The 26,569-nt window shown below is 39.2% G+C and overlaps 1 protein-coding gene across 1 annotated transcript in view; it reads left to right on the top strand.

The window, feature by feature from the left end:
* The window catches only part of PCDH15 (protocadherin related 15), a 672,916-nt gene that overhangs the window by 325,171 nt on the left and 321,176 nt on the right, over positions 1-26,569 (top strand). The window contains exons 8-9 of the mRNA XM_077821312.1: positions 7,821-7,929; positions 16,923-17,035. Coding sequence (XP_077677438.1) covers positions 7,821-7,929; positions 16,923-17,035 — 222 coding nt within the window. The remainder of the gene's footprint in view (positions 1-7,820; positions 7,930-16,922; positions 17,036-26,569) is intronic.

A 26,569-nucleotide genomic window follows, 5' to 3' on the forward strand; every position in this document is an offset into this window, starting at 1 on the left:
AGGATATAGATATTCAGGCCTGTCTGTAAAGGCCTGTACTCTAAGAATTTAGGTATATTCTTATCACTTAGCTAGTTATAGAGGTTGTCATAAATATAAAGGGAAGGGTAAACACCTTTAAAATCCTCTCCTGGCCAGAGGAAAAACACTTTCACCTGTAAAGGGTTAAGAAGCTAAGATAACCTTGCTGGCACCTGACCAAAATGACCAATGAGGAGACAAGATACTTTCAAAAGCTGGGGGGAGGGAGGAACAAAGCCTCTCTCTCTGTCTGTGTGATGCTTTTGCCAGGGACAGAACAGGAATGGAGTCTTGGAACTTAGTAAGTAATCTAGCTAGATATGCGTTAGATTCTGTTTTCTTTAAATGGCTGAGAAAGTAAGCTGTGCTGAATGGAATGTAGATTCCTGTTTTTGTGTCTTTTTGTAACTTAAGGTTTTGCCTAGAGGGATTCTCTATGTTTTGAATCTGATTACCCTGTAAGGTATTTACCATCCTGATTTTACAGAGGTGATTTTTTTTACTTTTTCTTCTATTAAAATTCTTCTTTTAAGAATCTGATTCTTTCATTGTTCTTAAGATCCAAGGGTTTGGGTCTGTGGTCACCTATGCAAATTGGTGATGATTTTTATCAAACCTTCGCCAGGAAAGGGGGTGTAGGATTTGGGAGGATTTTGGGGGGAAAGACATTTCCAAACGGGCTCTTTCCCAGTTACATATCTCTTAGACGTTTGGTGGTGGCAGCAATAAAGTACAAGGGCAAAAGGTAAAATAGTTTGTACCTTGAGGAAATTTTAACCTAAGCTGGTAAAAATAAGCTTAGCAGGTTTTCATGCAGGTCCCCACATCTGTACCCTAGAGTTCAGAGTGGGGAAGGAACCTTGACAGGTATAAAAGAAAGAAACAAAATTGCTGTCTGCCGGTGTAAGGTCCTTCTCTTACTGTGACAGTCTGAGGCCCTGTGCTTAGGCTAAGATCTTTGGCTAAGCAGCAGAGGCAGCCATAAGCTGGGAAGCGACCGGTCACATCCTCGCATTCCAAACTAGTCACATTGAAATAAGGTGCTATTGGGCTGTTAAGAATACAATCCTGTCCTGATAATGCCTATCGCCTCCAGAGAAGGGGAAGTGCCTAGAAAATGTAAAAGGAAACTTAGTTTGATAGCATCCAGTCTGGCAAGAACTCACTTATCAATAGCTGGGATGTGAAATCCTCACTTCTGTATTGTTTTGTCATTATAGTTCCCACTTTGCTATTGTTTATTTGCATGGTCTCTGTCTGGTTCTGTGATTGTTTCTGTCTGCTGTATAATTAATTTTGCTGGGTGTAAACTAATTAAGGTGGTGGGATATAATCGGGTAAATAATCATGTTACAATATGTTAGGATTGGTTAGTTAAAGTTCAGTAAAATGATTGATTAAGGTATAGCTAAGCAGAACTCAAGTTTTACTATATAGTCTGCAGTCAATCAGGAAGTGAGTGGGTGTGCGGGGGGGGGAATGGGAACAGGGTATGGGGGTGGGGAAATTGGAATCATGTTTAGCTAACGGCAGAAATGGGAACAGGGGCACAGGTAAGGCTCTGTGGTGTCAGAGCTGGGAAGGGGGACACTAAGGAAGGAAACTGGAATCCTGCTTGCTGGAAGTTCACCCCAATAAACATTGAATTGTTTGCACCTTTGGACTTCGGGTATTGTTGCTCTCTGTTCATGCGAGACGGACCAGGGGCGTAAGTGGGTGAAGGAATAAGCCCCAAAACATATATATATTTATATATTCATTCTATATTCTGGCTTGGATGAGAAGCTGAAATGCTAAAATGTCTTCATGCTGCCAATTTATCCTGTCTTCCCTTCCTCATCTGCCTGCCTTCTAAACCACGCCTGTATCCTTCACCTTCTTTCTCTTGTCCAGGGATTGCTAAAGAACACTGCACCTGCATCAGGGGAATCCTCAGTGGACATGTTTGGACAGTCTGACCTTGCAGTGCAGGAGAAGAACAAAGGGGACAGAACAATGGGCCAGGATCTGGCCCATTGTGTGGGAGGCTTTTCTTCTAGTATTTACAGCTGATCTGAAAACACGAACTAGCAAAAATCTTGCAGAAATAACTATCTGAAACCTATTTTTGTTTTATTTCCAAACCAATTATGTAGACTTGAGGTATTAGCTTAGGTTTGAATAAGTATTTTTGTGTGTGTTTGATTAACTAGAACTCTTAACCTTGTGAGTTTAAACTACCACTATAGCTACATGTTAAGTCATATTAAGCTACATGTGAAGTCATATTGCCCCAGAGAGAGTTTATGAAGGGTTCTGTACCTATTTGATTCACAATCCCTTCCAGATTCTCTTATGCACACAGGGAAGTATGGAAGCCTTCTCTAAGGGTGAGCTCAGCCTACTGTTTCCTTCCTCACCATTTTGGGATGATGTGAGCCCTTATGGGTTCAGGGATGGATCAGTCTCTGTGCTTCTTTTTCCTGCTTACTCTGTCTTTTGTTTCACAGTCTCTTTATTTTTTCATATAACAGCCTTGAAAGAAACTTATTCTCTGTAAACAAGTAGCCATAGATTGCAAATTTGCATTGTATAGTATAGCTTTTAATAAAACACTGTCTCTGCCAGCCAGACTGCATGCATAATAAACAGAGGACCGTAAAGCTAATGTCCATCATTTTGTGACTTGTTAACTCTCCTTTTCATTCACAATAAGAATTTTAAGGAAACCCACATTTCACTTAAATCTTACATAGTACAGCAAAGCTTGAAAGAAGTCAGCTAGCTTTCATTTTTTTTTTAGGATACATACCCTTTATTGTTTAGAAAATTAAGTGTAATTGTTTTGACACTGATAAACAACTTACCCTTTATTGAGTGTGCTTGTTTTCTTTAAGGCTGTGTATTTAATGAGTTTGTATGAAAATTCTGTATATTGGCAAACAGCACAGGAAAAGATTCCTAGTGTCCGTCCTTGTAGTTAGCAAACTATTAGGACTTCCCTTGAAAGGATGACCTTTTTGGGTGACTACCTCTGAAGAGTAATTGATTAAAAGGGTTTCTTTAAGTGAAAGCAATGTATTTTTTTAAGAACTGAATTTCAACAACAAAAACACGAAAAACTTCAAATAGTTTATTCAGGCTGTGACCCCGAATGTTTCACAAGTTGTTTAAGGTTTGGCAGGATCTTGTAAAACTTTCTTGGAATTCTAGATTATTTGTAGCATGATGCTTTGGGGTTATATAAATAATTAGAGCAAAGAACAGATGCTGCATAAAAAGAAGAAAATTAGAAATTATGTAAATGCAGGCCAAGGATTTCTATTAAAATAATGTTAACTATCTAAAATAAGATGTCATTCTAACCATCACAAATGTAGTATGCATAGGTAATGCACCATGAGAGCTCAACACTAACTTACCTGACCTGTATGAGGAAGTCTTTATGTACTGAAGACCTTATGTGTATACAATATGGGAAAAAATCTAAAAGACTATTTAAAAATAGTTTCATTCTCTCCAGCGGCAACAGCAATGTTAAAATCAGGATCATACTTGGTTAAAAAAGTCCCTTATATTGTGCATATTGCCCTCAGTGTTTTGACTTTGTGCATCATACCAGAATTTCAGAACATATTCACTTCCCTCCCAACCACCCCAGTACTGTTGCCCTAAAATCAACAAGTGTATATTCATACATACAAAAAGCTACATTAAAATAGCATCAAGGTTCAGAAGTCATGCACTCAGAAATTAGGAATTGCCAGAATTAAGGTTGCTTAATAACCTTTGAGTGTGTGCTTTATTGTATAGTCTTTAGTTGCATGATCACATTTTTTTACCCAGGACCCTGCCTTACTGAGTTCACAGGATGAGTCTGGGATCTGTAGTTAATGTGGCTGTTGTCTATAGGATCCCCTGCCTCATTTGTTGCAGAAGATGGAAGATGTATAATGAATGAGGCAGGGGATTGCAGGAGAAGAATGGTCTTGTGGTTTAAATAGTTGAGTGCTGTCCTGGAGAATTGGCTTCTATCCCTACTCGATCCAGAAGTTAGTGTATGGTTCTTTAACTTGTCTTATGCTGGATGTTCAACTAGATGATCCTAATGGTCCCTTTTGGCCTTAAAATCTATGAATCTCAGAAACAATGGGAAGATTTATTTAACAAGGGGAAAACAACGTAATTGTTTTCCCTACCCTTGTTCTCAGAATTGACCAGATTATGTTTTGCTGATTGATTTTTTCCAAAAAATTCAGCCTGAGTGCCCAGGCATAGAAAATTTCACACTGCATGGTTAAAATTTGGCAAAGTCCGAGGCAACTGAAAACAGTGTCTTATAATGGAAACTGTCAGGCAACCTTAACTATATTACTGAACTATCTCTGTAATGATATCTTAAATGGTTATAGAGCCTTCATCTTGATGAATTTCAAAGTGCTTTATTATGATCTTATTTATACAGGCAGAGTGGTCCTTACCATCTTTTTGAGACTAAGAGACAGCTATAGAACCTGTCAATTTAATGTCAGAGCAACCAGTAAGTAATTTATAATGACAGTAAATAGAATAAGAGGGAACCATATGCAACTTAACTATTATGTGTCACAGTCTTAAAACCATCTTTGTACAGTATTCCCAGTTCTTTTCTACAGCTGGAATGCTATGCTCAACAAAGATACACAGCAGGTTAACACAGGAAATTAAGAATATTGTATTCAGTTGAAATTCAGTGGGAATTTAGGTTGGAGAAAAGTTAGTGCACGTACAGTCCAATATGTCACCGAAACATATCCATTCCGGTTTTCTTTGCTTCCCACGGGAATAATGACTTCTGATTTTTAATTGAAACAAGCTAACAGCATAACTTAGGGCTTGATCCTGCAAACACTTAAGCAAATGATTAGTTCCATTGAAATCAATGGGATTGCTCACGTCCTTATTCATGACTGAGTTACATTAGCCTTAAGAGGTCTATCTCTAGCCAAGATGTGAGTTCTGTTTCCCCAAAAAAGTTAGCTACACGCCCCTCTCTTTCACTGTCCCCCACCATATCTGCTGTTGCTATTGCTGTCAAATGGCCTGAAAAAGAGTGTCAGGTGAGGATGCGGGGGAGTTAGTCATAATCTGGGATCAGTGTAGTTGTAGTTGTGTTGGTCCCAGGTTATTAGAGAGACAAGGTGGGTGAGGAAATATCTTTTATTGGACCAACTTCTGTTGGTGAGATAGACAAGCTTTTGAGCCACATAGACCTGCTCTTCAAGTCTGGGAAAGAAATTCCAAGCATTACAGCAAAATGCAACTGCTAGCAGCAAATATCTGATCTGCAAATGCTAGCAGCAAATATCTCTAATGGCTGGTGATCGAACAGTAGATGGGGGGGCTCTGAGTTACTACAGAAAATTCTTTCCTGGATGTCTGGATGGTAGGTCTTTCCCACATGCTCAGAGTATAACTGATCACCATATTTGGGGTTGGGAAGGAATTTTTCTCTGTATCAGATTGGCAGAGACTCTTGATTTTTTTGTTGTTGTTGTTTTGCCTTCCTCTGCATCATGGAGTATGGGTCACTTACTGGTTTAAACCAGTGCAAATGGTGGATTATCTGTAACTTGAAGTCTTTAAGCCATGATTTGAGGACTTCAGTAACTCAGCCAGAGTTAAGGGTCTGTTACAGGAGTGAGTCAGTGAAGTTCTGTGGCCTGCAGCTTGGAGGTCAGATGCTAGATGATCACAATGGTCCCTTCTGATCTTAAAGTCTATGAGTGTATGCAAGGTGGAAAAGATTGTTTAGCATAAGTAGTTAGCACATATTGTAAGGGACCATTCAAGATAGAGTGGCCTGTTAACGTCTCTGGAGGCAAAGGACAAAAATATGGGGGTAGTGGGTTATAGGTTGTTGTAACAAGCTGTAAATCCAGTGTCTCTGTTCAGTCCATGGTTTTTGGTGCCTAGGAGAGTAATGAATTCAAGATCCCAGGCTCATCTTTTGAGAGTGTTGTTTAGGATTTCCTTTGAGGATGAGGATTGAGAAGTCAGATACAGAGTGATCACGTTGTGAAAAGTGTTCTCCCACAGGTGATGTGGTGTTTTTGTCTTTTATCATTTTCCTGTGTGAGTTCATTTGAGAGCATAGTGATTGTCTAGTTTCATCCACATAGTTGTTATTAAGGCATTTAATGCACTGGATGAGGTACATCACATGTGATTGGCATGTGTAGGATCCCTGGATCTTAAAAAATATGTATTGAACATTGGGGGTGTTGAACATTGTTGCAGTGGAGATATGTCTGCACGTTTTGTATCTGTTGTTTTTGCAGCGTCCGGTGACACTTTAAGTTGGTGTGCTGGTCTGTGGGGAGCTTGCTTCTGATGATGTGCTTGGAAGGGTTGGGGGTTTATTTGAAGGGCAGAAATGGTGATTAAGGAAAGATTTCTTTCAGGATGGGGTCCCCATTTAATATGTCTTGTAGTTGTTTGATAATATCTTTTATGGGTTCCAGTGTGAGTGGTAGGTAATAATTATGGGTGTGCGGTCAGAGGGGGTTTTATTTCTGAATTGAGGAAGGTTCTCTTGGGATGTTTGGGTGGCCCATTACATGATGCGATCTACTTCTCTGGTGGAATGTCCTTGTTTGGTAAAGGTGGTTTTAAATGTGTTAAGGTGTATATCCTTTCTCCTTGGAACGCATTCTGTGCTATCTGAGTGCCTCGCTGTAGATAAGATTTCTTGGTGTGTTTGGGGTGCATGGGATCTATGAATGTAGGTGTAGTGATCCATGGGTTTCTTGTATGTGGTTTTCTGTAGAGTTCTATTGTTGAAGCTGATTGTGATATCCAGGAAGTTGAGAGAAGTAGCTTGCATGATGGAACAGGTGCTTAAAGTGGTTCCTCAATGACCCACCTAGATTTTTACTTGTATTATGGTTTTTGCCATTTTAAGCACTGAAGTCTTTAGCTAATCTTGAGAATAATTCTCTGGTATAACTAAATATTACTGTTCAGATTTTACAGATGAGGAAAGAGAGTCAAAGAAGGTTGAATAACACGTTGTTGTCAGACCCAGAAATGGAACTCAGGAGTGCCTGCATTCCACTCCTGTGGTCAGTTCGCTAGGCCACTGTGTGACTGGATAATATAAACGACTTTATTACAATGGAATATCTGTCAGAAATATTTCAAATGGATCCATCATGGTACCTAAGAATTGATTTTTAATTTTGTTTGGGGCACATGTATTATTCGTATTGTTGGCATTTGAATTCATAATAATTCACAAAATGATTGCCTGCATATTTTGGAGTATTAATGTATTCCCAAAATACATTGGTAAAATAGAAAATAAATAAACAGCAATAATTTAGAAGCTAATTAATATCTGACATGATATTGATGAAGGTATTCTTTTTGACTTTGGTCCTGCAAACACTTACACATGTGCTTAACTGGATTGCTGTGGGTAATCCCACAACAGTGGGACCACTCCCAGTAGTAAAGTTAAGTACATATTTGCAGGACTGGGGTCTTTATCAGGATATATTATTTTTAGGATAATATGTTTCTTTAAAGAAAAACACAATAGAGACATATGTTCTGTGTTCCAAATTTTTCCCCCTTGAAGTTTTAGTTTTGCATAGTTAATTTTACATTTTACAAAAGATGTGTCCTTATTATTGCATTATATATTTACATGCGCACACGTTATTTCTTTGGCATTCAAGTAAATGTCCAATGTAGCAAAATGTATTTTTACTAAATCTGAAGAACTGCAAACAGCCTTTGTAATTTATCAGCTCTAATTTCCCTAATTTTCATTTCAGACACGAGTGAACCCCATCAATGTCACTCCACCAATAGAAGCTATAGATCAGGACAAAAACATCCAGCCTCCTTCTGATCGACCACGCATCCTCTATTCCATCCTACTTGGTTGGTATCTGCTAATCTCGCTATCATTCATAGTCCATCACTGTATTAGGATCAGGCAGAGAAAGACTAAGTGGGAAAGCTGAAACATAATACAAGATTCATGTTGTAGTTGGTAGGGTTCGATATCGTTGTTTTACTCAGCAACATTTTTATTGCAGTTTTGGTATTTTATTCCATTTTAGGTTATTAACTATATTGTTATTTATTTAGATTAGATTCAGAATCTTTTGCTTCATCCAGTGAAAATAAGGACACAGTCAAGGAAAGAAAATATGGAAGATGCTTATCCACACTCTCAGTTGGACTGTGTTCCAATTCTGCTGAGAAATAGCTAGGGAAGATAATAATAATAATCCTTGGCTCTTATTCACAGGCACAAACACAAACTAAGCCTTTGTCTACATTGCAAATGCTTTGCTGGTACAGATATACTGACAGAGTCCCTTATTGTTGATGTAGCTTATTCCAAAAGGAGTTTTGTCAGCATAATAACACTGCCTCCTTGAATGACACTAGGTAGGCCCACAAAAGCACTTTGATTTCTGCATAACTGTGTCCACACTGGGGAATAGGTGCTGGAACTAGGGGTACGGGGGGTGCTGCCGCACCTCCTGACTGGAAGTGGTTTCCATCATATACAGGGATTACAGTTTGGTTCAATGGCTCTCAGCACCTCCACTATACAAATTGTTCCAGCACTCCTGCACTGGGGGTTTTGCCAGCATAACTGTATCAGATAGGGGGAATGGTTGACAAAACTTTGTAGTGTAGTGTAATAATTGTCAGGGGATGGCAACTAGGGTGAGTTTCCTTCTAAAAGCCAAATTTGAACTTTTCTGCCCGGAGAAATTTGGTGCCGTCTTGGTGTCATCCACCTACTCTTTATTTTCTTGTGTTTAAGGTTGTAACCTGCCCATTCTCCTCCCTTGCATTAGATTGTCTTCATTGTCCATGGTCTCTTTTGGCCCTGGATGAATACAGTTCAAGAAGGGATTCATGGAGACCTCCCCCTTTCTTTATTGTGGGGGACTTACACTGTATCATTTAACACTCTCCCTCTCCCTCTTGGACAGATAGGAACAAGTTTCCCCAATTCTTCTATGAGCTGATAGGAAAAAGACCTAAAACACTGATTGACCATCACCCAGCCAAACCTCCGCTCCCCACATCATACAAAGTCCAAGGATATACTCCCCTCTGTGATATTCCTCTGATCCACCATCCTGGGAACTGAGAGATTATAGGGTTCACAGAAACATACGTGTCCCATGCAAGTTGTTTTTATAACCATCAGGTGACTGGGTTTCTTTTGGGGAAGAGAGAAGGGTGGGGGTGGTGCAGTTTTAAAATTCAAACTTATAATGGGAAGATACTTACACTGGAACATAATAAAGCGCGCACAAGTAGACCCTACTTTGAGTCTCTAGGGAGAAAAAAATAAAACAGTAATTTTAGTACTAGTCTTTATTTCTGTTTTTGTCTTAAAAAAGGAACCTTCTGAGGTCTTAAATATGCTTATTCTTCTGCCGGTATGCACTACTTTAGAGCTTTAAAACTCTACTACTGGGCATTGTAGATAACTTCAAAAGAAGTATAATGACATACACTGGTGAATTTGAGAGCCTTCATCTGGAAAGGAGTGGAAGTGCATTATTCAGTGAATTTAGTAAAATATACGAGAATGCAGGCTGATATGCTAAATTTTTGGAGCAGTATTTCAAACATACAATTGAAATGAATTATCTGTTGGTCCTTCCTTTCAGCTGTTTCTCATCACATGGGATTTCCCCCATTGTAAACCAAAATGTACATCTCCCACACAGACATTGTAAGATTTCACTTGACTGTTATAAATTACTTAAACTAGAAGTGCTGAACCACAAAGTGAGAGAATATGCTATTTTTTACTAATTAGATAATAACTGAACATTTTATAAGTTTCTTACATTTTTGTGGCCTTTTGAGTTACAGTTCTACATTTGCACCATAACAGGTTGAGTTACAGTATGTAGTTAGCAAAAAGAAAAGGAGTACTTGTGGCACCTTAGAGACTAACCAATTTATTTGAGCATAAGCTTTCGTGAGCTACAGCTCACTTCATCGGATGCATACTGTGGAAACTGCAGAAGACATTATATACACAGAGACCATGAAACAATACCTCCTCCCACCCCACTCTCCTGCTGGTAATAGCTTATCTAAAGTGATCACTCTCCTTACAATGTGTATGATAATCAAGTTGGGCCATTTCCAGCACAAATCCAGGTTTTCTCACCCCCCATCCCCAAACACACACACACAAACTCACTCTCCTGCTGGTAATAGCTTATCCAAAGTGACCACTCTCCCTACAATATGCATGATAATCAAGGTGGGCCATTTCCAGCACAAATCCAGGTTTTCTCACCCCCCACCTATCTATTCAGGGGACACCATCACAGGGCCTATTAACATCAGCCACACTATCAGAGGCTCATTCACCTGCACATCCACCAATGTGATATATGCCATCATGTGCCAGCAATGCCCCTCTGCCATGTACATTGGTCAAACTGGACAGTCTCTACGTAAAAGAATAAATGGACACAAATCAGATGTCAAGAATTATAACATTCATAAACCAGTTGGAGAACACTTCAATCTCTCTGGTCACGCAATTACAGACATGAAGATCGCTATCTTACAACAAAAAAACTTCAAATCCAGACTCCAGCGAGAAACTGCTGAATTGGAATTCATTTGCAAATTGGATACTATTAATTTAGGCTTAAATAGAGACTGGGAGTGGCTAAGTCATTATGCAAGGTAGCCTATTTCCCCTTGTTTTTTCTTACTCCCCACCCCCCAGACGTTCTGGTTAAACTTGCATTTATGCTGGAAATGGCCCACCTTGATTATCATACACATTGTAAGGAGGGTGGTCAGTTTGGATGAGCTATTACCAGCAGGAGAGTGAGTTTGTGTGTGTATGGGGGTGGGGGATGAGAAAACCTGGATTTGTGCTGGAAATGGCCCACCTTGATTATCATGCACATTGTAGGGAGAGTGATCACTTTAGATAAGCTATTACCAGCAGGAGAGTGAGGTGGGAGGAGGTATTGTTTCATGGTCTCTGTGTATATAATGTCTTCTGCAGTTTCCACAGTATGCATCCGATGAAGTGAGCTGTAGCTCACGAAAGCTTATGCTCAAATAAATTGGTTAGTCTCTAAGGTGCCACAAGTACTCCTTTTCTTTTTGCAAATACAGACTAACATGGCTGTTACTCTGAAACCTGTCAGTATGTAGTTAGGTTACGCTGGTCATTATCCAAGTTACTGTGTTCAAATAAAAATTCACCTAAGTTTCCAGTTAGAACTAAAAGTTATTAGGAGATAATTTTTCTCTCAGAGAAGCATGTGATTCTTAAGTCCTCTTCCTTTAGGGTATGTTTTCACTGCAGATTTAACCTGGGCTATTACTTGGGTGTTGCTCCCAAATCTCCTCTCAGTCTCACACACAAGCTTTTGACCAGAATTTAAGGGTGCTTTCAGATCAAACTAGCTGACCCACCCTAGGGTAGAGGCTAAAGTCTACAGAACTAAACTCCACAGTATAGCACTATAATACTTGATTTCTGATTGCATAGCGTCTGGTATCCTGACATTTGAAAACCTGACACTTGGAAACATTTTTCATACATTAACTTTTACATTCATCGACTTTCAGGAATTGAACCATATTTCAGTAGAGATGACAGGTCTACATATACCCACTGACCCAAACTGTGTGTAGCTAAGGAATAATCTTACTCCTGCCTAATGCATTTTTTTCAATCTGGCCTATCATTAAGAAGATAAATGAATAAATTATATGGTGAGCTGGTTTCCAGTATATCAGGGATGGCAAAACTGTAGCTTGTGAGCCACATGCAGCTCTTGTACTGTTAAAGTGCTGCTCACAGATCCTCCCATGTTCCCACTTTCTCCGCCTACCAGATTTGGCGGGGGGGTGGGGGGGTTAGTTTGGGACCTCTGCCTTGTAGCGGGGTGGTGTGGTATGGGCTTCTGCCAAGCAGGGAGGGGGTTTTGGGGGCTTTAGCCCCCTGGGGCACATCTACTGGGGCTCCAGCCCTTAGTCTGGGCAGGCACCTCCCGCTGGGCTGAGGCCCTGAGCCCCAGTAGGCACCTCGCATGGAGCTTAAGCCCCGAGCCCCATCAGGTGCTCCTCAGCTCTCAAACTTCTGAAGAATGTTGTATGTGGCTCAGAGGGTCAGTAAGTTTGGCCACCCCTGTAATATACAGTATTGCACATTGGCAGCATCATAAATGATTACATAATTTAAACTATTATTGAAGAATTCTTAGTTTCTCTATATACCTAGAAGTACCACATGACATTCTAACTGCACATTCATACATGTCAATAAGGAAAACATTTTTGAAGTATTCATGTAGTATAGAAGAATTTCAAATAAAGTCTATGTAGGATTTTGATGGGGGTAGTCAGTCCTCTTAAGCCTAGTAGTGCCTAGGGGTCAGCAAACCTTGTCCCATGGTGTGGTCCCTTTAAGATTTTTGGGAGGTTTGATGTATACAAGGACCTAGGAACTAGGAGACTGAAGACTAGAGAGGAAGGGGTTCTAGGAATAAGCAGTGTTTTGGGGAGAAAATATTACTGTTTCTTTAACGACCCAGGACCTGGAGCCTTGCGGAGTATGTGGGACAAGGCTCCCCTCTCTCCCAGCCAATTGGGATGAGCTTTGGGAATGGGACTACCATATATGCTTCCTTCTTCCTCATAGCAGATAAATACCACCAGGAGGAGGTCGGACTGCTGAAGCCTCCCAAGTATAAAGTAAAGAGACTGACTGCGGGAGAGGGGCCAGCAGGAGGAGAAGCTGTTTGAGTCCCTGGAGCTGACCTAATGTACAATCCAGCTCCATGAGAGCTGGAAGGCTCCTGGGTTAAAGTGAGTCAGAGTGACTGTTTAAAGTACAAGCTAGGTCCAGGAGAGCTGGGGGAGAGGGAGCAGAAGGGCAGCAAACCAACAGGACATGAGGGGATGCTCAAGGGCAATGCCCCATAGTCAGGTTAAACACTACTTTCGTGCCCATCAAAAAGGGCCAATAATTTACATGCATCATAAATGAAAATTAATATCTGTACAGTCTGTCTTCACCTAGAGAAACATATACATTATAATAAATCTCCACTATACAATCAGATTATCCTCACTTACACAACCTTTATACCAAGATAGCTCCCCTGTCTATACTACTGTTACTCCAGTATAAATGAGAGGAGAACCAAGATCATAGGTATTGCTTCCCCAATGATAATTTTATAAACATGTATTTTATAAGCATTTTATAAAATTGTAGACTCTTCTTTCAGTATTGCCAAACCCAAGCATTCTAATATGAATCAAGCCCTAAAAAAAGTCATAACACTGGCTTTAAAATCATAATTTATTTATTTTTTGAATGAGGGGTTTTTTTCTCTCTTCTGGTTTCTGAGCCATTATGGTGCACTTGCTTCTTGATTTTAAGCTTTCCTCCCCAATCATGGGCTCTAGAAACCTGCTTTTTTATTTATTTATTTATTTTTAAAGGAAGAGCTGAGATTTTCATGCAGTCTGTTCTTTCCAGTTGATGGAGTTTTAAGAAAAGCACAACAAATATCACAATCCTTACAATAGAATCTCAAAATCTGGCAAAAGCTCTTCTTTCTCCTTCTCCATATAGATCGTTGCTCTCTAAGTCCTTCCTTGCTTCTTCCTGTTTAATTCCTCCAAAATTCACCCTCTCTTTACTGTTCCCACTGCAGCAACCACCGCAGAAACCATGTTATCTCACATTTTGATTACTGTAATCTTCTGTTGTATGACCTCACTGCATCTCTTATCCCTTCCTCCTCCGGTCTGTCCAAAATATCTCTATCAGAGTCCTCTTCCACCAATCTGTCCATATCTCTCTGTCTCCATTGGCTTCTGTATATTGCTGCATCAAGTTCAAGCTCCTCATCCTTACTTACCATGTCCAACTTAATTTTCTTCCCATTCTATCTGATATCTTTGGTCTTGTTTTCCCTCAGGGACACGTGTGTGTCCTGCATTCAATCCCTTTGCTTCCTCCATTCATCTTCTTTCCTCAGTCTGAGCTTCAAACCTAACATTCTGCCTCCTATGCCTAGAGCAACCTATCAGTTATTATCTGCTGAACACCCAGACCTGCTGGAGGTTCAGCACTTCAGGCTACTATTTGTAGACGTTTAAATATCAGTATAGGAGCTTAACTTTAGGCATTCTTTTTAATCCAGAAAATGACTTAGGTTTATAAACTTGACCTTTATACAAGGCTTGTGTGACAAATTGGAAATATTTGTATTTTTTTTTAATATGGTGTGTGTAAGGGAGGGGGGGTGATTGGTTGCTTGATATCAAAAGGGTTCTAAAGGAACCAAGCAGGAAAAGCAAAATAGTCACAGAAGATAAGATCAGACTCCTTGAGGAAACAATGAGAGAGCTGTTTATTGAGGGATACACCTTACTTGGCTCCCCTCCAGCTGAGAATGATATACTCTTCCCAAGGTTAAGCCTAGGATCAAAGGAGGATCCTAAACTAGAACAAGACCCCAGTCCTAGAAAAGAGAGGGGATTAAGTGTGAGTGGACAGAGCATAACTGGGTACTGTCAGGGAAGCAGGAAGACCCACAGAGGCACAGGGAGCATGCTGCTATCAGGACAGTGCTTCTCCCAGCACAGGGACGGAGGTAATTAGACTATATGACATGTATCAAAGCATGCAAAGAAAATGTAAGGGTTTGGTAAGAGGAAATATTCATATATTCAAAACATAAGCCTTTATTATTTTTACCCTTTGCTCCAGGTGCTTTATAATGTTGGGTGAATGAATAACTAATAGTTTGTTTTGAAGGTGCTGTTTCTGTGTCCAAAGGGAAACTTACAGGTGCCAAACTCAGTCAAGTCTGTTGCATTGACATGGTTGGGTTATGGGGGCTGCCACCCAGAGATCCAGTCCCCAAGAGGTTGAAATGTGTGTTTCCACTCAGAGAGGGTTGAAAATATATCCTCCTGTGTGTCTGTGAGCCTCTCTGTTTCTCTCTTCCAATTTGGTTCTTTCTCATGTGTATGGATGACCTGAATTCTCCTGTTGTAAAGGGTTTGGGGCTGCGCTGGAGACTGGGCTAGTGCCCTTAAGGCTGGCTCTGATATTCTGGCAGTCTTTGCTCTCCAGACACACCTCTAGGATGAAATATCCATTTCCATATATTGTACAGAAATACCATACTAGTGACAAATACATATACAGTGATAACAATTATTAAAGAGTACCCCCACATCTTTCACAGAGTGATTCAGTAAATAATCCATTTATGAATACTTTAAATAGAAATATTTTAGACACTTAAAATTATATATATACGCTATCAAGTAACTGATATATGTAGTATTTACAACATACAATGCATGATAGTGTGGTGTGAAGTTTTTATCACCACTTGTTTAAAATGACCAGTATAAGGTACACCACTCTTGAGTACTATGGCCATCTCAAGCTAATAAAATCTTTTCGACATATTATATCAGTACTTGTTTTGTTTATGGGTGAGTGTGTATATATATATGTACACACAGGTATGTGTGCAATATTTTACATATATTATCTCCATCTCCTGTGAATTAAACATTTAACTCTTATGTACACCTGTTTTCCATTCCATGGTTTTTGCAGTTTTATTACCAGCATTGGGAGCAACTGATTTTCTGGATACTTCTATAAAGTAGAATACAGCATTCCTGCTATTCATTCTCTCTCTCTCTCTCTTTTTGACCAAGATGAAAGTGCCTATTCAGTACAAGATATTGCTTTTTCAATATGCTAACAAAGATGATCAGGGTAGATTTTAGCTCACACATTGAGTTTCCTTTAGACACTGTCAGAGTTGATAGCTTTCACTCCCTGTGGCAAGGCTCTTAAAAGGGTAGAATTTCCATAATGGAGCCTAGGGCTCCTGCAAAATTCTAGTTCTGCCATAAGTTTTAACTTTTGGAGAAACATAATTTCCCTTACAGTAAAGCCTGTAGATCACAACTGTGTATGGGTCTGTACAGTGCCGCTTAACAGAGGCAAACATTACCAATAATTTTGTTGTTAATCACTTCAGCAATATATGCAGTACTCCCATAATAAACCTTTCTGGAGCACTTGGTAATCTGCGGTAAAAAGTGCTGTCTTTGTATTCTGCCAAAGCTGTTATTCAAGTACTACCTTTTGTACCTCACCCTTTTCACCTATGCATACCTCTTCTCTTTTCTTTCTAAATCTTAAAAGTGAAAACTCTGTAAGTAAGTAGAAAATGTCTCTATTATATTGTCTTTGCACAGATTTACAGACCAGCATATGGTTACATTTATGCACTTTGAGTAGTCCCATTGAAGTTAATGGGACTTCTTACAGTGCATACACTTAAGTACATGTGTAAATCTTTGTACAGTGGGCCTAACCTGTCACTTAGCAGTTGTTTACTGAGGCCAGCAGTGAGATATTTTCTGCTTTTGTTTATCTGATCCTACCATTCTAAAATACTTTTAAAAAAAAGGAAAATCATACTTTCGAGTCTCCCTTCCTCTGTTTTGCACAGTATTAAATATATTGATATATTAAGGGAACAGAAGGAATGTTCAAGGTCATAAGTGCTGATGTTTTAGTGACATGTTTAGTGACATGAACACGGACTATAAATCCTCAAATTTATTTAAAAATTGTGAAAACAGCTGTTTTTAAACTTTTGAAAGTTACAAAAGAAATTATTACATCTGTTCTTTCTTTCTCACATACTGCATAATTTTTTTACCCCTGTACTAATTGAATTTGATTTTATTCCTTTGTTGGTTAATGAGTGAAGTAAATGTACGGTTTAAATAAAGCTGTTACGCACAGTACTTATTCCTCTCAATTATGTTTTCAAACCTCAATATCTTTTTTGCAGGGACTCCTGAGGATTATCCACAGTACTTCTGTATGAATCTCACAACAGCTGTACTCAGTCTCGTAAAGCCAATAAACAGGGATTTGCACCAGAAATTTGATTTGGTTATTAAGGTAATTTCAGCTGAATTCTCATTTCCATACGCTTGCGAAACTGCTTAACAATAAAATCTCTGGAGAAAATTGTGGATATGTTCTACTTTTTTTTTTTTTTTTTTTTTTTTGGTAGAGAGGCAGTTAATAAACAAATCACTTCTAGTAAAACGGGTAAGGTGCACTTTTGAAAAGGAACTATTTAGGGTTCATGATCCTTTATAAATATTTACTATTAATTTTTGTTATAGTATAAGTTAAAAAAAATGTAACTTGTATGTTTGTTTTTTATCAATATAGTAGAAACAAAATTATGCATTTTATATTTCACATTTTCCCACTTCATTTAAACTTTGTAAGTATATCTAATATGTATACTTAGGAATATGAATTATAAAGATAATATTCATAATACTGAATACAGAGTCAGAAAAAAACAATGTACACATATCATAGGAGAATTCAACATTTAGAGATGAAGGAAAACAGAGAAGCTGAGATCCAGATCCATGACTTTGGTTATAAGGTGGGATTTTCAAAGGAACTCAGTGTTGGCCTAACTGTGTTCCCAGTGAAGTAAATGGGAGCAGAGTCAACACTGAGTTCTTTCGAACATCCCACTCATAACGTATGGGTTCAGCCCCTCTCTGTGTTTCTGTCCTTAATTTCAAAATAAGTTAGGATAACACTCTATAACTCAAATTAATTAGTTGATGTGGAACTAAATGCATAACTCTGAAAACAAGATGGGGGTAGCTACTGCAGTATCTTTGAATAGTATTGTTATCTACAGTACTGAATTCCATTTTAGAAAACATGGGAAGATGGGTCTCAGAGTTACTTTCTTTCACCATTTGAAACTTAGAAATAAGGGAATAGGTAGTATTGAGGTTTATATATTCTAATATCTGCATGAAACCTCATAGATTAGTTTTACTTTGGGTGTACCCTAAAAGATTTATGTTTTGCTTAAGGTTATAGTGATAGGGTGCAACAAAAATCATTTGCTTAAGAGATGTGATTTTGTAAGAAAGAAAAATTGTATTCTGTACATTTGGGATAATCCCTTAGGAGGTTGCATAATGATGCAGAAAGTTGTAGAGGTTTTGCTGCATTTATTAGTAGGTATAGAAGCAAATAATAGGTTATGGAATGTAACAAATTGCAGATGTTTACTTTAATTTGTATGCTGAATCAGAGAGAATATTGTAGTGTCTGAGCCCAAGTTTAATACTGTAGCATTCTGGAAAAGGGTTGGCTGCCTCCTGCGCACCCCCTCATGGCCAGAGGTCACTCTCTCTCTAGTATACTGCTAACAATTTCTCAGGGCCCCTTAACTCTCAGGCCACAGGTAATAAATGGGACCCTGGGGGAAAATGTTTTGAGTCCTTAGATACTGGCCCTCCATGCCATAACTCCAGTTAAGTCACACTCTCCCTTTAAGTAGAGAGCCTGCAGCACTTTTCCCCAGAGCTAGGTCCCAATTCAAAGCCTCTCTGGTTTTACCTGTCTGGAGCTCAGCCTTCTGGCTTCCAGGCTCCAAACCCTTCTCCGAGTTAAGATCTCTAGTAGGAACTTGGCCCAGTACTCTTAGGATTTACCTGGCTGACACTCAGCCTTGCTCAGCGTTCTGGTTCTGGCTTCCAGGCACAAATCTTTCTCTCAGTCAGGGTCTCTAGCAGAAGCATCCTGCTCACTACAGTGTCTCCCTTTCACAGCTCCCTTGACCTTCGAGTCTTTCCTGCAGGAGCTTCCCTAAGTTTCCCTGGTCCCTTGCTAGTCTCCTCCTGTTCTTTATAGGGCAATCACCCTGGTCTCTCCCAGGTGTGGATCATTCTGTAATCTTAGCCCTGGTCTACACTACAGGGTTAGGTCGAATTTAGCTGCATTAGGTCGATTTTATAATGAATGCGTCTACACAAGCAACCCTATTCCGTTGACGTAAAGGGCTCTTAAAATCGACTTCTGTGCTCCGCCCCGGCGAGGGGAGTAGCGCTCAAATTGACCTTGCTGGGATGCAAATCGATGTTGTTGGCCTCCGGGAGCTATCCCAGAGTGCTCCAATGTGACCGCTCTGGACAGCACTTTGAACTCCGATGCACTAGCCAGGTACACAGGAAAAACCCCAGGAACCTTTTAATTTAATTTCTTATTTGGTCAGTGTGGCAAGCTCAGCAGCACAGGTGACCATGCAGTCCCCCCAGAATCGCAAACGAGCTCCAGCATGGAGCGAACGGGAGACACTGGATCTGATTGCTGCGGGGGGAGAAGAATCCTCCTTCCCCAAGTCCTAGTCCCTCTTTGTTTTTTTTGGTATTTTTTGTTTTTTTTTTTTGCCTTCCGTTGAACTAATAATGTGTTTTTTGGTTTTGTCTGTTTGTTTTGAACCTTTGGTGCCAAAGATGTATGTTGGAAAGTATGTTACCACATGCTGTAAATATGCACCATGTTCAGCTCCATTGGCATTATTATATATTTCTACGGCAGGAAAGCAACAATGTTCAGGGAAACCTAAAAATATGGATGCTTATGGAAATCTTATCCAGACCTTTTGATATTTCCCTTCTATGCATCCTGTCCTTCCTTCTGTCTCCTGTCAACACAGTTAGATATTTCTCACCTGTCCCCATTTCCTGTCCTTGTCCTCTCTGCTTTTGACTGGGCTGACCCAAGAGTGCCACCACACAGCACCCCGCCTTTACCATATACTCTGAGCACATGTTTCCGGGTCTGGTCCTATTCTGAAAATCCCTTGCTTCATGACCCCAAACACAGTCGTAGTGGAAAGAGGAAGGAGGCCAGCTATGAAAAGCCCAACTTCCTTCTTTTGCTGAAGGACAGTCTCTGGATTCACTGATGCTTAGAAATGTGTAGGGCTCCCATTAAGCTATTTCCTTGCCCAGCAATGTTGGGATTTCCTACGAGATTTTTTCCACTCTGTTTATCCAGAGAACCTTGTTCAGTTTTGGGAGAGCACTTTATCCAGTTCTCTGGGATCCCAAAAACCTCAGTTTGACTCCAGATTTAATCACTTGGGTTCTTTATTTGGCACACAGCAAACGTATGCTAAGTTGATTAGACTCAAGTGTAGGAGGTGGGTATAGGGCATACCACATCTGAAGTTGCAAAGAAACCCTCTCCTTTCATATGAATTTACACATCTCTTTGCATTTACTATACATTGTATCACACTTCTTGGGGGTTGGCTTCTCAAAGAGAAACAGATCAGTGTTCTGTTCCCTTTGCCTAAGAGCTGAGTGCAATCCAGTACCTCCATTGATTATGGCTGCTTGCTAGTTGTAGTACTTCTTCCCAGAGGATACCAGCACATTCAGTATTCTCCATCACTATCTTCTGCAAGTTCTTGCTTGGCCTTTCTTGCTTTTTCTTTCCTTCCTTGGGTACCCAATTCAAAGTTTGCTTAGTATGTCTCCCATCTTCTGTACAATATACTTGTTGCAACCACCTGCGCCTTCTTTCTTTGATGATATTTTCTAACATGTCCTGCTCTGTTAGATTCCTTAGTTTTGCATTTATTTTGTTTTTCCATGAATTGTATCGCATCTCCCTCAGCCATCTATATTGGGCAGCCTCCAATCTCTGTCTTTTCTCCATACGCTAGTGTGCTTAGTACAACTGTATGGTATAATCTGATATTTAGTTTAGTATGGAGATCTCTGTTTGACCAAATGCTGTTCAAACAGGGGCAATTTTTCACTCAGTCAACTGCGAATGGGGAGGAATGGTTGTAGATACCTCTAGGTCTGTCTCTCCTCTCCTTCCCCAGGAGGGGAAAAGTGTGTAAGTGCTGTGTATCAGAAGAGACTAAGGAGATATTCTCTCCCTAGCACTGTCTCTACTCTACATGCACACAAAACGAAGTATGCTGTTTGATAGATAAGCCTGAGGTTAAAAGGAGAGGACAGGGATTGAGGTGCAGCTGACAGTCAACAGTGAACACAGTCTGAATGCTGGCTGACAGATAAAGAAGAGCGATTGTGGAGGGTTTGGGTTTGAATGAAAGGAGAAAACGTTATGCATGTAAAAAAGGTGGGGGAAGCTCCGTATAGTGGAAAAAAGGGAAGGAAAGAAGCGAGAAAGGAAGAATTGGAAAGACGTGTCTTAAAGAAAGAAGGGAGAGTGAAAAGTTTGAAGAGAGAAAAGAAAGGAAGAGGAAAGGAATAAAACCCAGGGAAAACTTCAGCAAAAATGTAATTGTATATAAAATGTGTTGGCAATTGTTACAAGTATATTCATTAATAAATATGTAATTATATGTGTTTGCATTATATACGTAGTCTAACACTGGTTACATTATACTGTTATCACATTCTGAGGTGCAGTCCAGACTAGAGAGGGCTTATGTCACGACCTGCCCCGCAACCTTGGATGCCGCACAATGCTTTGCTGCTGTAGCTCCCAACATGGGCCCCTCACAAACAGCATGGAGGTCACAACCTGAGTATCTGAGTATAGTTGCAGCCTGCCAGCAACACTCCAGTCACTCTCTGGCTTCAACTTGCAAGGTGACTTCAACACACTCCCAGTCCTGGATTTTCCCCAAAATGTGTGTTCTGCACTGTCCAGCCATCTCCTGGACAGCTCAGGTATTATAGGTCCCTTGCCTGTAAGGTTTGCTACTTCAATTGGAGTTACCAAACAATTAAATTTAAACACAGCACTGGATTAGTTTGTATTAAAGAATAAAACAAGTTTATTTGAATACGAAGAGAGTGATTCGAAGTCAGTATGAGTATAAGGCATTGAAGTCAGAAATGGTTACTAGAGAAATAAAGATAAAACTCTTTCTAGTAACTAAGACTTAACAAGCTAGGTTCAAGGTAAAATTCTTACTCTATGTTGCCAGCACAGGGCTGACCAAATTCTCAGATCAGAACCCATCCCAAAGTCTGGTTCCTTTGTCTTCTTGAGTGAGAGAGATAGACAGTGATCCACTTGCCCCTCACTTTACATAGTCCTGTTGTCCTTTGAAGTGGATTCTTCTGAGAATTACCCTTCAAAGGAAAGTTTATTCAAAGAAAGTGATGCAGAGTCTGAGGTGAAGGTGCCCCCGTACTCTTTCTTCTCTCCGTGTATGCTGAAATGCAGATTTGCTTTGTCTCCCTCTTGCTGTCGCAAGGACTCTGTGTACTACTTATATGTAAATTGAGGTAAACACACATTCCTTTCTTTAAGATAGACACTTTTGGCGGGGAGAGAGAGCTCAGTGGTTTGAGCATTGGCCTGCTCAAGCCAGGTTTGTGAGTTCAATCCTTGAGGGGGCCATTTAGGGGTCTGGGGCAAAAATTGGGGATTGGTCCTGCTTTGAGTAGGAGGTTGGACTAGATGACCTCCTGATGTCCCTTCCCATGCTGATATTCTCTGATTCTATGAACAGACTAGGCCTCCTCAGACCACAAAGAGAGTTTGAATATCTGAAAACGGCAGCTAGCCAAAAACATATTGCTGAGACCCCAAGATGTCATGTAACTAACAGGAACAGATCTCTTAAAACTATCTTTGGACATTTATGAAACACAACAAAGTCATGATTCAGGATCCCAAGCCCTCACTTGGATAGAGACAGGCCCAATTTCTTGGAGAGGTTGATGATGAATATACCAGATGCCCAGCATTCTTTCCTGGTTGTTCTGAGGAACAAAGTATTTGCAGTGTTGTAGCTGTGTTGGTCCCAGGACATTACAGAGACAAGCTGAGTGAGGTAATGTCTTGTATTGGACCAATCTCTGTTGGTCCAATACAGGATATTACCTCACCCAGTTTGTCTCCGAGAACAAGGGATTACAGTGCTACAAGGGTGGGAAACACAATTGCAAATCCACTGCTTGTTGGTATTTTGAATGATCCAGCACCTGTTTTTACTTTCTTCCCATATTGGAAAGTGCAGTAATCTAAATGCAATTGAAGCTATTACAGTTTTAGAATGAAATAAAATTTCCATTTATAATCCATGTAATCCATTTCGATACTAGGTTGTCTTCAGTTTTTTTAATCTATCAGAGCATAGCTGTCATTTGGATGTATAAAACACAAGTGGATTAATGGCTAAACAAAAATGCATGTGCAGTTATGGTTCAAACCTGCCACAGTAAAACTCTGACTTTGTTTTGTTTTGTTTTGATTTTGTTGTACAAATCCAGTGACACTAGCGCAGCCAAACATGTACATACACGACATCAATTAAAAAAAATCAGTAACACAAATCTAGTGATACATGTTTTGTACCTTAATAACAAGCTGTATTATGAAAGGAAATTTTTACAGGTATTGTTAGATTCAAATTGATGTGTTTTTTGTTCAGTCAAGGAGATAATAAGCAAACATAATATTCTGACTGCTTGAATAATAGTAGTTTAATACAGTACTACTCAGGGATCCACTGAGTTGGTACAATGTGGGAGTTTTGCTCCATATCTAGTTTTTTAAGTATTTCTCATTTAATATTACTAGGTTTATGTTTTTCATTGTGCTTGAGTTGATGTTGAATTTAATCTCATTTTATTTGGAAGGGGAAAATGTGTAATTCAGAAAAACATTTGTGTTTAAGCTTCAAATTTACCAGTTCAAAAGTCGCAATAGGTGTAACACCTAGAATATGTCTCTGCCTCTGATATCAGATCAGTATGTTGCCCAAAAGACCATATAAAAGTGAAACAGGGAAAACAAGTTTTACTAAAACATAAATATTACACCATATGAGGACTAATTTGACAACAGTCAGGATTGTAGAATATCTGAGAAAAGACATACTTAGAAACATGTAACCATAGGAATGTTCTAACTTTCAAGAATTTGTTTCCCCCCCAATGTTCTATTTGTTCCCTTTTTAGATATTGTTTTTGAAATGCCCAAAGTGTACCTGACACTTTTTGTATGTGAAGTCAATCCATGCTTTTAAAACAGTCATTTAATATTTGTGCAGTTTGAAGATTAATACATGCAAGACAGAAGGGCCGTATTTGTCACAAATGCAAACTCTGATTGACTATAGAGTTGGAAACTCTTCTGACAGATTCAATGAACACGAGCTTGGTTAGTAGATTCTATAGGACAATAAAGGAAGGACAAGCAAATCTAATCAAAGAAAGATGGAAAAGCGATGCAAAAATAATATCTGCAAAAGAGTGGTCCCAAGCCATGCAGAATGTATAAAACTATTCCATGTAATTGGAACAAGCACTGTTTTTATTGTTTTTTTGGGAGTGATGTTTTTTGTTTCACACAAAAGTTGTATTTCCTTCAAATTACATAATAAGCCACCAGAACAACGGGGACAAATGTAAAAGGGAATTGCATTGGAGTTGCATGTATTCTAAATGTCTTGTAATACAGAAGTACTAGAAAAGATGTGTAGTATTTTGTCTGGTATATACCATATTTACATAAATTGCTTGTTCAAAGTTTGTGTTTTCTTTCAATAGATTGATTGAGATTCATTTGACTTAAATTCATAGATTACTGTGTGTGTCTATTAGTAATAATAAAAAGACCATGCTTAAAAAACTGACAATAGTGACAGCTTCTACTATATTAGATTACACAAAAAATTTACAAAGCTATCTAACCATGTAGCTAATTACTTTTTATCTTAAAAAGAGCATGGGAACTTCTAAAGAAAAATGAGCTTTGATGTTAGATTATATAGCTATGTGTATGAACATATATTCATAATATAATTATTATAAAACTATAATCAAGCAATTTTTTCTTTATAATATTAGTGCATGTACCTCTTAATATTTTAATTGATCTTTATAATGCTAGGAGAAATTCAGATCATGGAAGAAAAATTTTTTGCACTGAAATACAAATTGAGCAGCAAAAGTGTAAGGGTGCATCTAAACTGGAGTCCTGATCTTGGCAATTGCTGGGCATCTACTAAGTGCCCCCAAATTCCCATTGATATCAATCAGAGTTACAAGGGCTCATCATCTCTTGGGAGGAAACCATTGCCATTCTTTTCATAAAATGATTTTGTCACTTGTTCCTGCAATTGCTCAGCTCATCTACACAGCACCACTGTTTCTGACACAAGCAAGTTAGTGCATACACACTCAGCCTGCCTTACAATCATGGCTATTTAAGTACATTTTGAGTTTTCCAAAAGCACCAATTTTCTAAGTTAACAGCTGCTGGGGCAAGAAGTCATTGGGTAGTTTCCAGAATGGCTACTTCAATCACAAAAGCATTGTGATGGTTGAAAGGCATTCTAGCCATGCTGATATAAACCTCAGAAGAGACCACATCATAAAATGGCAGTGGCAGAGCCAACTCTGCAGTAGCATTCGATTTCATAAGACTTTAGATGGGAACACTGTCCAAACTACATTGGATAGAATTCAGCAGATCAAATTTCAAAGTTGCAAGTAAATTACTTTGGGATCCTGCCCCACAACAAGTAGTGTGTCAAGCAACTTAAGAGTTAGCCCAATATTCAAGTCCACCCAGATGAGAGCTCCAATTCCAATGGACAGAAAATGGTAATATGATATGGAACTTAGCTACAGTTGTAGAGTCCAGCACACTGGAACATGTTTAATGTGGGCAAACCTGTGGAGAGGAGACATTATTAAAGTCATTTTAGGATGTGTCATTGCCCACAAGACCAGTCCTCAAGTAACGAAATGTTTTAAATTAATTTGTTCATTCCTTGCCCATCGCAAGAAACAGTATGTTAGCCAGAAAGGCAGTATACCATTGTGATGCAGGCATGCTGGATCAGAGAGGCATATTCCTGGGCATGTTCCTTTATTTTTACATCAGCAGGCTTTGCAAAGGGCACGATTTTCACAAACTCTAGCTTGCAGGGAAAATGACAGTGTCATTCTTCCACTGCTTTCAGTAGAAATTATTTGGGTTCTCTGTTCCTTTTGTGATTCTCATTGAAATACCTATCCATTATTCCCTTGGCTACTGAAATTTTACCCAGATTACATCAAAAGATTCAAGCACTGATACTTGCTGATATGGTTGTTGAATCAAAATATGGTTAAATGTGCCTTTGGAAAGCAGAAGGTGAGGTGGACATAGCTTCTAAAGTGCAGTGACTCATCCCCAATATTATTGTGGTAGGCTGTGCTTTGCATAATATTAGTTGAACCAAGAGGAAGGGGTTTTTTGCCTGGTGAGAATTGAATTAGAGCAGAAAGAACTCTTGCGGATGTGGAGTACAGCATTTCTGAGAGTATCAGGAAGGAGAAAATGATAAGAGATGCCCACTGTTCATTACTGTAGCAACCAGGGGGAGGAAAGCATTAATAGACATTCAGTGCCAATAGCAGTTACAGTCAACAGCAAATTACAAAGAGTATTAAGAGATTTTTCAACACCTGTTTCCTGATTATGTACAAAGTTTGCTTACTTCATCATGTTTTGATATGGAACAGCTGGGCAATGACAGTATAATTATCAAATATTTTAATTTAGTTCTCTCACACTTATTAAAACCTTTCATCTACATTAGTTTCCTCTACTATATCACTGATGAAGAGACAAATTTAATTGCAAAACTTCTAAAACATTAAGTAGTCACAA

The sequence above is a fragment of the Eretmochelys imbricata genome, chromosome 7 (genome assembly GCF_965152235.1).
Source record: "Eretmochelys imbricata isolate rEreImb1 chromosome 7, rEreImb1.hap1, whole genome shotgun sequence".
NCBI lineage: Eukaryota > Metazoa > Chordata > Testudines > Cheloniidae > Eretmochelys > Eretmochelys imbricata.